At 35.2% G+C, this 14,935-nt stretch overlaps 1 protein-coding gene across 4 annotated transcripts in view; it reads right to left on the reverse strand.

The window, feature by feature from the left end:
- The window catches only part of LOC145268835 (uncharacterized), a 1,065,816-nt gene that overhangs the window by 633,596 nt on the left and 417,285 nt on the right, over positions 1-14,935 (reverse strand). For all 4 annotated transcript variants that reach the window (XM_080124499.1, XM_080124501.1, XM_080124498.1 and 1 more), the window contains one exon: positions 14,699-14,835. In XM_080124499.1, the coding sequence (XP_079980625.1) occupies positions 14,699-14,835 (137 nt within the window). The remainder of the gene's footprint in view (positions 1-14,698; positions 14,836-14,935) is intronic.

The raw sequence follows: 14,935 nt of genomic DNA on the forward strand, positions 1-14,935 counted from the left end.
TATATATATATGCACTAACATATATATATATATGCACGAACATATATATATATGCACTAACATATATATATATATATGCACTAACATATATATATGCACTAACATATATATATATATGCACTAACATATATATATATATATGCACTAACATATATATATATATATATGCACTAACATATATATATATATATATATATGCACTAACATATATATATATGCACTAATATATATATATGCACTAATATATATATATATGCACTAATATAAATATATATGCACTAATATAAATATATATGCACTAATATATATATATATATATGCACTAATATAAATATATATGCACTAATATAAATATATATATATATATATATATACATATATATACAAGGAAATAGAGATATTATGCTAAATACAACACTGTAGCCTTCAAATCCAACAAATTCCTGTTTAGTCGCCCTCATAAATAATCAAATTCCGCACAATCTACACTATTAGCGATTACTTTCACCAATTTATTAACCCTTATCCTCGTGTGACCTACGGGCCTTGATAAGTGGTGACTCTCCCCCCGCCCTCCTCACCCCAAGTAAAAAAAAAAAATCTGGACCCTGCTGATATAAATGTAGAGTGCTAAGTAGTCGGGTAGGCAGTGATACACAGCTCACAAATATGGATGTGGACTTCTGACGTATGCGGCGAGGATAATGGCCGTGTATTTACTGAGATGGGAGGATACCTTCTTTCAAAAATGTTTACGCCGGTGAATGAATAGTGTCCCGCCATTTTCGGAAGGCCGAGGGGGGGGGGGGATGTATGGCGATAAAAAAAAATGACAGCCGTTTGTTTGTTCGGCTCGTCGTTTAAGAATGTCCGTAACAGGACGGGGATAACAATTTGAAGCAAGGAGGACAAAAAAAAAAAAAAATAATAATTACCTGCTCGGTTTTTATAAATGCGACGAGGACATGGTGAGGGGGGGGGAGGGGAGGAGGGTAAATTTGTTTCAGAAAAAGGGGGGAGAATTAGTGGATAAGTTGTCAGCCAAATTACATAATGTGTTTTCCTTTGGTTATTTCTTAAACATTTCCAGATGTTTCTTATTTGAGTAAATGTTAATTTAATTGTTGAATTTATATATATATATATGCTATCATCAGCCCAGTGTAACCCAGGAGTTGAGGCAGAGAATGACAAAAGTGACAGTAAATAGACTTACTAGCAAAACTACTCGTCGTTGACTGGGTTCAAAAACAGCCTACTGAAAACGGACTCTGATTTATGAAAGTATGATAGGTTATGAAAAGGAAGGGTTGTAAATTTGGGTCGAATTTGGGTGTATCAAAACCAAAGCAAAATATATGAAAGTAAAATAAAATAGATAAACCCTATAATTTATTATACCATACCTGTTCACACTGAAACACTTATCACAATATTATGTGGATCTATATTAAAAAACCTTATTAAACTTTGTGACATATTTCCATTCTATGGAAGTCAGGTGCGAACGAACACCCCATAATTTTATTATACCATATTTCTTCAAACGGAAACATAATTATCAAAATATACTTACGCAGATAGATATGAAAAGTCTTTATTAAAGTTTGTGTCTATTTCCATTCTATGGAGTCCAGGCGCGAACGCAGACCCCACAATTTTATTATACCATGCCTATTTAAGTTAAAACATACTTATCAAAGTATTCTTATGTACATCTATAGCAAAAACACTTGTAAACGTTTTTTTTAAATATTTTATTTCCATACTTTGTGGACCAGGTGCGTACGCAGACCCCACAATTTTAAGGAATCATCATTATGCCAAACCAAACATACCCATTCCTGTGTCTCGATACTATATATATAAAATAAATTTTGGCTTTAATATTAAAGGCACTTAACATAAAAAATTTTTAATTGAAATTAGATTTTAAAATTTAATATAATTTAATTTTAAAGTTAATAAAATCATCACCATTCGATAAAAAAGTGGGGGTGGGTCGCAAAACGAGAGTTAAACGTGAACTCGTAATGTATATATATATTTCCACTTCCGGTTATAAAATAGATGAGTATTGGCTGAAGAGAGCTTGATATGCGTATCTGGAACAGTCCTAATTATCGGGGTTGAAACCGACAGTACCAATGACTTGTCCCATCTAAAAACCTTCTGTACACAAAATATAAATACGATCTTAGTTTAGGATTTTCCTTGTAATTGAGCACTCTGCTGGATTTCTTTTTCCAAAAAAACTAAAAAAAAACTATAAACATATATATATATATATATATATATATATATATATATATATATATATATATATGTAAATTCTTGGTACAGAAAAATGGAAGGAGAAATTTCAGAGGAAACATAATTTAATTTAAATACCCAAAAAAAAAAACAAGAAATATTATTATCAGCTACAAGATAGTTTTTTGGCCGTTATGTAAATTCCTCAGACTTTTACAGAACCAGTTTCTGTAAAAGTCTGAGGAAGTACATGACGGTAAAAAAAACGGTCGTGTAGCCGAAACAATAATGTAACTTAACAGAAAAATACGATAATAAAAAATATAACGTATATATATATATATATATATATATATATATATATATATATATATATATATATATATAGTCTAAAGAATCTTTTAATAAAAAAAAAATGCAAAAATAAAAATAAAGAATGCAGTTTAGATTCCCGGAAAAGAAAAAAAAAAAAAACTATTTATTTAAACCTATCGCAGACTAAGCGCAGCTACATAATCCGATTTCTAAAAAAGTCATAATGACAAAAGAGAATTCATTTATATAAGGATGAAAAAAAAAGGCGTTAACTAAAATTGTTAATTAGAAATAGACTCAGCACTTGCATAAGCCGATTTCGCAAAAGTCTTCATTTTTAAAACAGAATTTAACTATATAAGGATGACTTTTCATCCTTATGTAGTTAAATTCTGTTTTAGAAAACTTAACTAAAATTTGTAAATAGAAAACGGGGATCATCAGCTGCTTACCATGTAGCTGTTTCGGAGATTTAAGAACACACACACACACACATTATATATATATATATATATATATATATATATATATATATATATATATACGAACAAGCAGTTAATAAAACATGTTGAGAAATACTTTGAAAAAGAGTTAAAAACATATTTAATCTGAAAAGGAAACACTAGATAAGTGGATAGTCCTTAATCCGCGGAGATACACACACACACACACACACACACACACACACACACACACACACACACACACACACACACACACATATATATATATATATATATATATATATACGAACAAGCAGTTAATAAAACATGTTGAGAAATACTTTGAAAAAGAGTTAAAAACATATTTAATCTGAAAAGGAAACACTAAATAAGTGGATAGTCCTTAATCTGCGGAGTTTCGAAGAAATACTTTCCTTCTCATCAGAGGGTAGGAATTAGCAAAATGCGGGATCGAATTTTGCATGCAGAAGTATTTGATGAAACAACAAGTAAGTCAAAGATCTTACTTGATAACAAAAAAGACTGAAGCAGAGGGAATATGGCGAAGAAAAAGATGATTACACGTGAATGGATAGTCTGGTGGAAGATAAATAATCCAGTGATGGTAAAATCTATCTATCTATCTATCTATCTATCTATCTATCTATCTCTCTCTCTCTCTCTCTCTCTCTCTCTATATATATATATATATATATATATATATATATATATATATATATATATTTCAGAGGAAACATAATTTAATTTAAATACCAAACAAAACAAAACAAAACAAAAAAAAACGGGCAGGTGAAATTATTAAAATTTCCTTAAGGCCTTATCGTCTGACCCTCTAAGAGGAAACGTCAGAATGATAAATTAAAAACTAAGAAACGAATGAGGAAAGAAGGGAATTTGGTTTCAGTTGGAAGAACAGTGAAAAAAAAAATAAAATAAAATAAATAAAATATCTCACTGTTCAGGTGGTTTTAAATCAATAAATATCTCCAACTGATGTTTCAAAATCTTTTGTCTACACAGGCTAGGTCGAGAGTTGTTAATGACTAACGCCTCAATGATATTGAAATGATAGTTCGACCTCGCACTGTGTGTTTTGGTATTTAAATTAAATTATGTTTCCTCTGAAATTATATATATATATATATATATATATATATATATATATATATATATATATAAAGGTTAAGAAATTCCAACGAAAGAAAGATGTATATTTAAATAAGGGGGTAGTCACCAACAATGTGTATTTTTTAACATTATTTTATTATTCCGTGTTTTGGTTTTTCATTGAGAATCATGTTTAGATCGTTGTAATAATGTTTTTAAATCATTGAAATTGTTTTGAACGCGTTTCAGACGTTCTGTGAAGCGTCCTCTTCATATATATATATATATATATATATATATATATATATATATATATATAGTCTTAGAAGTTTTTAACCCTTAAACTATACAAAAAATCTATAATTTTTTATCATTTGTTAGAAAAACATCTAGTCAGTAATTCATTCAACCACCTGCAATCACTGCAGCAGACCGCTCTATTTACGTGCATAAAATCAAGTCATCTATATACATGCCATGTTTCGAAGTATCACTTCTCTTCAGTATGGCTAAACTTGTTGAGACTCGAACTCGTCACCGCTCGATACGTAGCCTGATGTTTTACCAAAAGACCACGGGATCTCAGCAATTCTATGCGCGATTTTTATCGCCTTAATTTTATGCACGTAAAAATATTTAAATAAATAAACAATAAATTATATCTGTATACATATATAGATATACATGTATGCATATAGATAAGTAATACGCACATATTTACATACACATACGTACGCACACACGTATCTATATATTAATACGATAGCGTGTGTGTTCTTTTGTGTGTCATGTTTTCCGGCAAATTTCATTGGTTGAGATCCAATTCCGGAATGCACATTAATTAGTAAAAAACGATAACACAAATCTCTAATTTAAAACATTTCGAAAAAAATTGATGCATCAATGCAGTTCTACATTTTGTAATAATATCTACAACAATTATTTGTTGTTTTCATTGTTTATTGCTTGAAAGAGAGAGAACTACTTTTGCAGTTTTAATAAAAGAGCTACAAGACGTCTCCATTTACGCTGAAAGCCAACATCAATATATTTCATATGAAAGAGTCTGCTGTTTAATTTTTACAGTTCCCGTTTGCGTATATATATATATATATATATATATATATATATATATATATGTATGTATATATGTATATATATGTATATATATGTATGTATATATATGTATGTATATATATATGTATGTATATATATGTATATATGTATATATGTATGTATATATGTATGTATATATATCTATGTATATATGTATGTATATATATATATATGTACATATATATGTATGTATATATATGTATGTATATGTATATATATGTATGTGTATATATATGTATGTATATATATATATGTAGGCATGTATATATATACATACATATATATACATATATATATACACACATATATATACACATATATATATACATATATATATATACATATATGTATATATAATAGATATATATATGCATGCATTCATACATATACAGTGTAACCCGGCGATCCGGTTGTCCCAGGATACTGATTTTTTTTCAGGTTAAGATGTGGAATACGATATTAATTGTCTATAGTTCTGGGACGAGATGATTTCATTATGGATTTCGTTTTTCGGACTCACTTCCTCATCTTCGGTGTTTTTTTTTTTCACTACGTTTCGGCCGTATCATCCTTCGGCCTTCTTCAGGTGTATCTCGAACTCGGGAACCGTCTTTTTGGAATTTCGAACCCAACCCTTTATTGTTACGGGGGTACCATGCTCTCGTTCCATTCAGGCCGTCCCTGCTGCTACCGCTTAATTCTGTTGCTGCTGCTGCTGCTGCTGCTGCTGCGTCTATCGCTGTCGCTACCATTGTGTTGTCACTGCCACTGCTTTCGCTCAGGATTGAACTCAGCACCTTGGAGACTTGCAATGTCTGTTCCAACGTCTTAGTCGCCTCGGCCATGTGTCACTGGGAAACTAGGGCCATGTGTCCCGAAGATGAGGAAGTAAGTTCAAAAAACGAAATCCATAGTGGAATACGATGTTTTTCAGGACCCTGATTACGGTATTTGCCCCCCCCTTTCCCCCAACGGTGTTATTTATACTGTTCCTTGATTATATACTGCAATGTATTTTGTTACTAATTTTTAATATGTACTGTATAAAATTTCGCTTTAACCCCGCCATATGGCGATTTCACAACTCTGGAACGGATCAATACCGTATACAAGAGTTCTACTGCATCATGATTACTTCTTGACAGAAGTTTGCGATCTTTTCAGTCAACTGCCGTGCATCTGTGTGCACATAGGTGGCTCTTTAACCCAGCTTCAGTCTTACATGAATGTTCACATGTGTGACACAAAAAACTTTCCTTCTTGTAAGTGTGTTCTCATGTTATGAAACCTTTAATGTCGTGTGAGGCCACTTTTAGGTTAGCAGATTACACCACAAGTATAACAACTTAGCACTGGAGGTCATACTGTTTATAGACTTCGTATAAAACTGCCGATTCTTTATTTGGTTTTGTGATGATTTGGAAATATAGCTTTTGACAGAAGAAACCTATCACATATCGTGCATCTCAATTTTTGTTGGATATTCTATAACCGCATTATTATTTTTCTTTTTTACAAAGGAGTCGCCACTTATCAAGGCCGGGGGGCCACACGAGGATAAGGGTCAAAGAGTGTACAGTGGTCAAAAGGACAATATCATAGCAATCGTTAGAAGTGTAAATTTGATAAAATTGGATTACTTAAGGGGAACGGCTCATCAAGAACTTGTTTACATTGGACTTGAATACGGCCATATTGTAGTCAGTTGGAAAGCAGAAAAACGGAACAGGCGCGCAGTTCTAAAAAAAGAATCTTTGTTCATGGAATCTACGTTTAGGTCTAGGCATAGATAAAGAGTGGGGGGAAATTATTGATAGTGGTTTATGCTAGACGAATGTTTTTTTATGAAAGTTTGGTGAGAGGGATCATAGATTGGAGCTCAGCCGAGCACTTGCCATGAAAATAACGATAAAGCAGAGACAGGCTTGCAACATCTCTTCTGTGCGAGAGAGGTTGCAAGAAAGAGAAAAGGATATTCCGCACTAGGTTACGAAGTCTATTTTGAACTCTATCAAGGTAGGTTAAGCTGCTTCTCGCAGCTTCTACCCAGATGTGGCAACAGTACTCCATCCTTGGACGTACTTGGCTCTTATTTTTTTTTTTTTTTTTTATTACATTTTCACCCCAAACAAGGCGCATTGCCACTTTGGTATAAGAGGCTACTATCAGGGGCAACAACTACTGGGGTTCTATGTAGGGATTTGGGCAGCAAGGTGTCGGTTCACATTACACTTGAACTTCTGCACGTCAGTACTGTTGGGGAAGCAGGGACCTGGAATGAAATTCCAGAGTCTAGCGGTTCTGGGAAAGAAACTATTGGAGTAAAAAGATCTTTTACATCTAGGGATCTCTACAGTGTGGGGTGGGATTTAGCAGCCTGTCGGGTTTGTCGAGGGTGCTCACGTCGTGGGGGCACAAGTGATTGCAGTTCGTCAGAGCATTCACCACTAAAAAACTTGTAGAAAAGGCAGAGGGATGCAACATTTCGTCGATGGGACAGAGGCTGAAGCTTAGATGCCAGTTCAGGGCCTATCAGGTTTGCGACTCTCTCTTGAACCTTGTCAAGGAACGAGAGACTAGTAGCAGATGCACCAGCCCAAATATGACAGCAATACTCCATACATGGGCGAATGGTGGCCTTATAGAGGTACAGGATACTTTCGGATGTTAGTAGTTTTCTAGCACGGTAGAGAGAGCCCACCTTTCTTGCAGCGGCTCTGGCAATGCCTTCAATGTAATTGTTTCAACTCAGGTAGAAGGTTGCACCAGTATTGAGATATCTACTGGAGCAGTTGGCTTACTGAGGTTAAGCAACGTTGAGTCTGATGAGTACCAGATGGGCGACTATTTATGAATAGCAGGTGCTGTATAATATAGGAGGATGTTGACATCTCTTTGCATGAGATGTAAATACCTGATGTCCTCATCTTCCATAACGGAGATATTCATGTGACTGGGAAACACTTGTGAATTTTATCCTCCCATAAACCTTCTCCCTTCGGAGGAAGCCATTTCGACCAGCCTAAGGTGAGTACCATTTCAGTACAGTAGTATCTTAGTAGAATTAGTAGAATTTTTTTCTTCTTTTTTTAGTTTCCACAGAGAGAGATATCGAAATTTGCATCTCAAAAGCATGGGTCGCATTGGATGCGTTGCGGTCAGTATGGACTTCAAAGGCTAACTGGCAAACTAAAAAGGCAGTTCTTCAGGCCAGTGGTAGAGTCTGTCCTTGTATACGGTGCTACAGCCTGGACACTTACCAAAAGATTGGAAAGAAAACTAGACGGCACGTATACCCATATGCTATGAACAGTATTAAATATATCTTGGTAAAATCATTCTACGAAGCAGCAACTTTATGGTAACCTACCTGACATATCTAATACTATCAGGGAGAGACGTTTACCATTTGCTGGTCACTGTCTGAGGAGCAAGCATGAATTAGTGAGTTATGTATTGCTATGGACTCCATGACACGGATGCACAAGCAAACGACGACCTAGATCCATGTATATCCAGCAGATAGCACATGCCGTTAACTGTGAACCTGAAGATCTGAGGCAGCTGATGGAAGATAGGAAACTCTGGAGAGAAAGAGTCACATTGATCCGGGCAAGGAGTCTGTCCTGATGATGATGATGATGATGATGAGGAGGAGGAGGAGGAGAAGGAGGAGGAGGATTAATAGGTCAAATATTGCAACACATTTTATAACGTGTTTGTAAAAATACTGTATGATAGATAGGATGATACGGCAGATACTCTCTATCTATATAAAAGCCAAGTACGTCCAAGGATGAAGTACTGCTGCCACATCTGGGAAGAAGCTGCTAAAAACAGCCTATCCTGCTTCAACAGAGTACAAAATAGACTTTGCGGCTTAGTGAGCGATGCCCTTTTCTCTTCCCTACAACCTCTCTCTCACAGAGGAGACATTGCGAGCCTGTCTTAGTTTTATCGTTACTTCCAGGGCAAGTGCTCGTCTGCGCTCCAATCTCTGGTCTCCCCTCGCCAATCTTTTATGAAAAACACCCGTCTAGCTGAAACCACTGTCAATAATTTTCCCCACTCTTTATCCGTGCCTAAATCAAAACGTAAATTCCATGAATAAAGTTTCTTTCTTAGAACTGCACATCTGTGGAACTCTCTTCCGTTTACCTGTTTCCCACCTGACTTCAACTTGGATGTCTTCAAGTCTAACATAAACAAATTCCTGATGAACCGCCCCCTTAAGTAAGACACTATCAAATCTCCAATACTAATGATTACTACGATATTATACCATTGGTTACTGTACATGCAATAACCCTTATCCCCAAGTGGCCTCCGGGCCTTGATAAGTGGTGACCACCATGTAAAAAAAAAAGAGAAGGGTACATGAAATGTTGCGAGATATGGTTGGTTGGTTGGTTGGTTGGTAGTCGTGATGGTAAAGAAAGCGTTCATCTTTGGGCGTTATGCATTTGCTGTAATTTGCAGATTGTGCTAAAATTAAAAAATAACAAAGGGGAGAACAGAAATAAAAATAGTGAACGGTCAGGGTTAGGGTTAGTGTAAGGATAAGGGTCGAATTAGGTCAGATGGACATTTTTCTTTCATCCTCTGCTGACCCTTCCCTCTCCACAACCGTACGGGGGTAGAGGATGCAACATATCAAATCGTGTCACGGATATTACCCAAAAACGAAATGAGACCATTTATTCCTGTATGAGTTTTTTTTTTTTTTACTTTTAACATTCCTTCACAAACTAAACTAGGGCTGCAGTTTGTAGTGACTCACTGCCTTGATGTTTCTTTTTTTTTGTATAAACGCGTCACAGTTTATTAAGGACTAAGGGCCACTCGAGGATAAAAGTTAATGGATGTCAGGTAGCCTGTGAGACAACGTAGGTAATAGCGAATTTGATTTATAAAAATGAGACAACGACGAAATGGAAGTTTCATTCTATAGTAATAAACTTTATTTGTTATCTTCGTTAGTAGCTTTATTAGAACAGTACAAGAGAGTAACGTATTAGTAAAAGAGTTCAGTGTTCATACGCACTTGTATTATAGTAGTTGTGTAGAGTTCGTTGATAGAGGGAAAAGTGTTCTATGTATTTAAAGCTAGAATTAATATATTGCCGGCATGTTGAGGGAAACACACGCACGTGTTTATAGTTAGTAGCCGTCGGTACAAAGGACGTCGGTTAAAAGAAAGAAAGGGCAAAGACTTCAGCGTGTTGGCCCGTGTTGTCATGAGTGTGTGTGAATCGTATCAACGAGTTTCGACCAGCCTAAGGGGAGTACCGTTTCGGTACAGTAGTATCTTAGTAGAATTTTTTTTTTTTTTTACAGAGAGAGATATCGAAATATCGCATCTCTAAAGTATGGACTGCATTGGATGCGTTGCGGTCAGTATGGACTTCAAAGGCTAACTGACAAACTGAAAAGGCAGTTATTCAGGGTAGTGGTAGAGTCTGTCCTTGTATATGGTGCTACAGCCTGGACACTTATCAAAAGATTGGAAAGAAAACTAGACGGCACATATACCCGCATGCTACGACGGTATTAAATATATCTTGGTAAAATCATTCCACGAAGCAGCAACTTTATGGCAACCTACCTGACATATCTAATACTATCAGGGAGAGACAGTATTAAATATATCTTGGTAAAATCATTCCACGAAGCAGCAACTTTATGGCAACCTACCTGACATATCTAATACTATCAGGGAGAGACAGTATTAAATATATCTTGGTAAAATCATTCCACGAAGCAGCAACTTTATGGCAACCTACCTGACATATCTAATACTATCAGGGAGAGACAGTATTAAATATATTTTGGTAAAATCATTCCACGAAGCAGCAACTTTATGGCAACCTACCTGACATATCTAATACTATCAGGGAGAGACGGTATTAAATATATCTTGGTAAAATCATTCCACGAAGCAGCAACTTTATGGCAACCTTCCTGACATATCTAATACTATCAGGGAGAGACAGTATTAAATATATCTTGGTAAAATCATTCCACGAAGCAGCAACTTTATGGCAACCTACCTGACATATCTAATACTATCAGGGAGAGACAGTATTAAATATATCTTGGTAAAATCATTCCACGAAGCAGCAACTTTATGGCAACCTACCTGACATATCTAATACTATCAGGGAGAGACAGTATTAAATATATCTTGGTAAAATCATTCCACGAAGCAGCAACTTTATGGCAACCTACCTTACATATCTAATACTATCAGGGAGAGACAGTATTAAATATATTTTGGTAAAATCATTCCACGAAGCAGCATCTTTATGGCAACCTACCTGACATATCTAATACTATCAGGGAGAGACGGTATTAAATATATCTTGGTAAAATCATTCCACGAAGCAGCAACTTTATGGCAACCTTCCTGACATATCTAATACTATCAGGGAGAGACAGTATTAAATATATCTTGGTAAAATCATTCCACGAAGCAGCAACTTTATGGCAACCTACCTGACATATCTAATACTATCAGGGAGAGACAGTATTAAATATATCTTGGTAAAATCATTCCACGAAGCAGCAACTTTATGGCAACCTTCCTGACATATCTAATACTATCAGGGAGAGACAGTATTAAATATATCTTGGTAAAATCATTCCACGAAGCAGCAACTTTATGGCAACCTACCTGACATATCTAATACTATCAGGGAGAGACGGTATTAAATATATCTTGGTAAAATCATTCCACGAAGCAGCAACTTTATGGCAACCTACCTGACAAAGCAAGTAGGAGTTTGAAGAGAAGCTTGTTTTGTACTCATGCTTAGTCTGTTGGGCAGACGAGCTAGAAAGAGAGTTAATGGTTTCAGATTTCGCCTTTTACATACTCTGTCACGTGATAGAGAGCTAGCTTGTGATTGGACAAGCCACGAGGAAATGAATTTCAAATCTCGAAGTTGTGAGAAGTATTCTCTGCCTATTTTTAGCAGCTGCGGCAGATTATTTAAGAGGAAGTTTCAATAAGAACCTGCTAACATCCAACCATCCATAACCTTGAGACCCAGGAGGGGGCATAGGCCATCCACAACTTTGTAGATGGTTTTGTAGCGAGGAGTTCTTTTTTCGGGTTGAGGGTGCTAACCTTAAGCCCAACCTTCCCAGAAGGTACATTACAGCACCTAGCCTTCCCAAATGATCACCCATCTGGTACTGGCCTGGCTCATCATTGCTTAACTTTGGTGATCTGGTGAGAACCTGTGTGTCAATGTGATTGTGTCGTACATGAGAACCTGCTAACATTAAACTTAAAGACGACCATATTGTAATCAGCAGGGAAGCTGTCTCTTGGCTTTTCATTGGTTATAAAGGCCCAAAGGCCACACGAGTATATTAGACAGGATTTCATTTTCTTAAAATGATAGCTCAAGAACATTTTGCTGTAATTTGCAAATTGGGGAAAATTGAAAAAAAAAAAAATCCCGAAAAGAACAAAAATAAAAATGGTGAATAGTCAGGGTTAGGGTTAGGATTAGGATTGAAATATGGCAGATGGACATTTTTTTTTTCATCCGCCCAAACTGACTCTTCCCTCTCCAAGGCCGTACGGGAGGGCGGATGCAACTGAAAAGAAATGGGGACATTTGTTTCTGTTTGAGTTTTGTTTTAACATTCCATCACAAACTAAACTAGGAATGCAGTGACATCACTGCCTTGATGTTTTCTTTCTTTTTTTTTTGTATAAACGCGTTAGAGCTTATCAAGGGTTAAAGGCCACTGGAGGATAAGAGCTAATGAGACAACACCGTGATGATCGGTAATGGTGAATAGGTTTTGCCTTTTTAAGAGGACGGCTCAATAAGGATTTATTTACATTGCACTTTAAAAAACTTACAGTACGACATTTGTGCTCGGTTTTCTTATTATTTTAAACTTACTAAATTATATACAAGCGAGTGTACCTGTTCAATATATAATTATTTGTGTGCATGGCGAGTGGTTCTAGCCGCAGTTTGTCTTCTAACATCGTTAACCAGTTTAATAGATCAAAGTTTCCTTTGGAGTATTATGGTATCTGTTCAATGCACTGTACACGGATCAACAGTGATTAGTATTCAATGCAAAAATGAGCACATATTCAAACATATTCAACCATCAATTTGACATAAAGCAGCACTCATTCTAAGTCAATGAGCCATAACTTTTGCCCGTTTTTAACAGACTAAAAAGTCTACTGCATATATATATATATATATATATATATATATATATACACTTCATTTACTCACATAAATTTAATATACGAAAGTATAGATTTATGCGTAAACTTTAAGTATTTACTTCAAAAGAGCTCAATACGTAGGTAGAGCTAGTTAGTAATTTATAAAATATATATGACGACTAAGCTACACTGAATATTCTGCGTTTCATCCACTGTAGGATTCGTCAGGCTTATGCGCGAATTTTGTGGTTGCTTCTTGTTTTTATATATGTTGAGGATTTCTAGTTAGCGAATCAGCTTTCTAGTATCCACCGCGCCCACTTATCAAGGCCCGAAAGCCACTCAGGGATAAGCCTGACGAATCCTACAGTGGATGAAATGCAGAATATTCAGTGTAGCTTAGTCGCCATATATATTTTATAAATTACTATATATATATATATATATACTAGCAAGCCGCCTGGCATTACTCGGTCGTAATATACGCATAAATATTATTAATTAGTATTAATTTATACAGAAACTAAAACATGTTCATGCGAGTATTATGTTTTTCCTAAACAGTTCATTTCTTATAAGTTTTGCTCAGCATACATCTTTTTTTTTCTTTTTTTTTTACAAGGTGGTCACCACTTATCAAGGCCCGAAAGCCACTCAGGGATAAGGGTTATTGTAAGTACAGTACGTTAGTGTGGATATTTAAAGTGTCTACTTAAGGGGGCGGTTTATCAGGAATTTGTTTACGTTGGACTTGAAGACATCCACGTTGTAGTCAGGAGGGAAGCAGGCAGACGGAACAGAGTTCCACAGGCGTGCACTGCAACGCTGAGCTGAAATGCTAGTATATATATATATATATATATATATATATATATATATATATATACATATATATATTTGTTTTTATTTATTTATTTATCTTTTTTTATTTAGATTGTCGGACTGACTTCCTCGTATATATTAGATAGATTGTATTAGCAATAGTATAATTTATTAATTGACCCACTTGATTTATAGTTGTTACTGTTCCCATTCGATCAAGAATATAGAACTTTATTGAATAAAATATTCAATTATTTTCATTTTTAATTATGTACGACCACTACTGCTAAGGTAAGAATGTATGTAGGGAGGGGGGGCGGTAGTAGGTATCCGAGTGTTCTAGGGGGAACGTTGGCCGAAAAAGGTTGGGAGACCCTGTACTAGACGATCTAGCTGTTCAATGTTTAACACTTACCTGAGTTTGGTGCTGGATGATGTGAAGCGCTGCATCAAACATAATCTTTGGCGCATCTGGACCAAATTCAACCAATTGGAAGAATTTTCGCAGTTCTTCGGAATTGACATAATCCACCAAAATTAATGTTGAAGTTCCTGGAATCGATATTAAAAATGAAAAAAAATAAATAAATTAAAGACTTCTTAAAGATTCAACTAAAATTTTAGTTAATTTGAAAATCATGAATTTCTCCAA

The sequence above is a fragment of the Euprymna scolopes genome, chromosome 44 (genome assembly GCF_053919585.1).
Source record: "Euprymna scolopes isolate OS-2025 chromosome 44, ASM5391958v1, whole genome shotgun sequence".
Taxonomy (NCBI): domain Eukaryota; kingdom Metazoa; phylum Mollusca; class Cephalopoda; order Sepiida; family Sepiolidae; genus Euprymna; species Euprymna scolopes.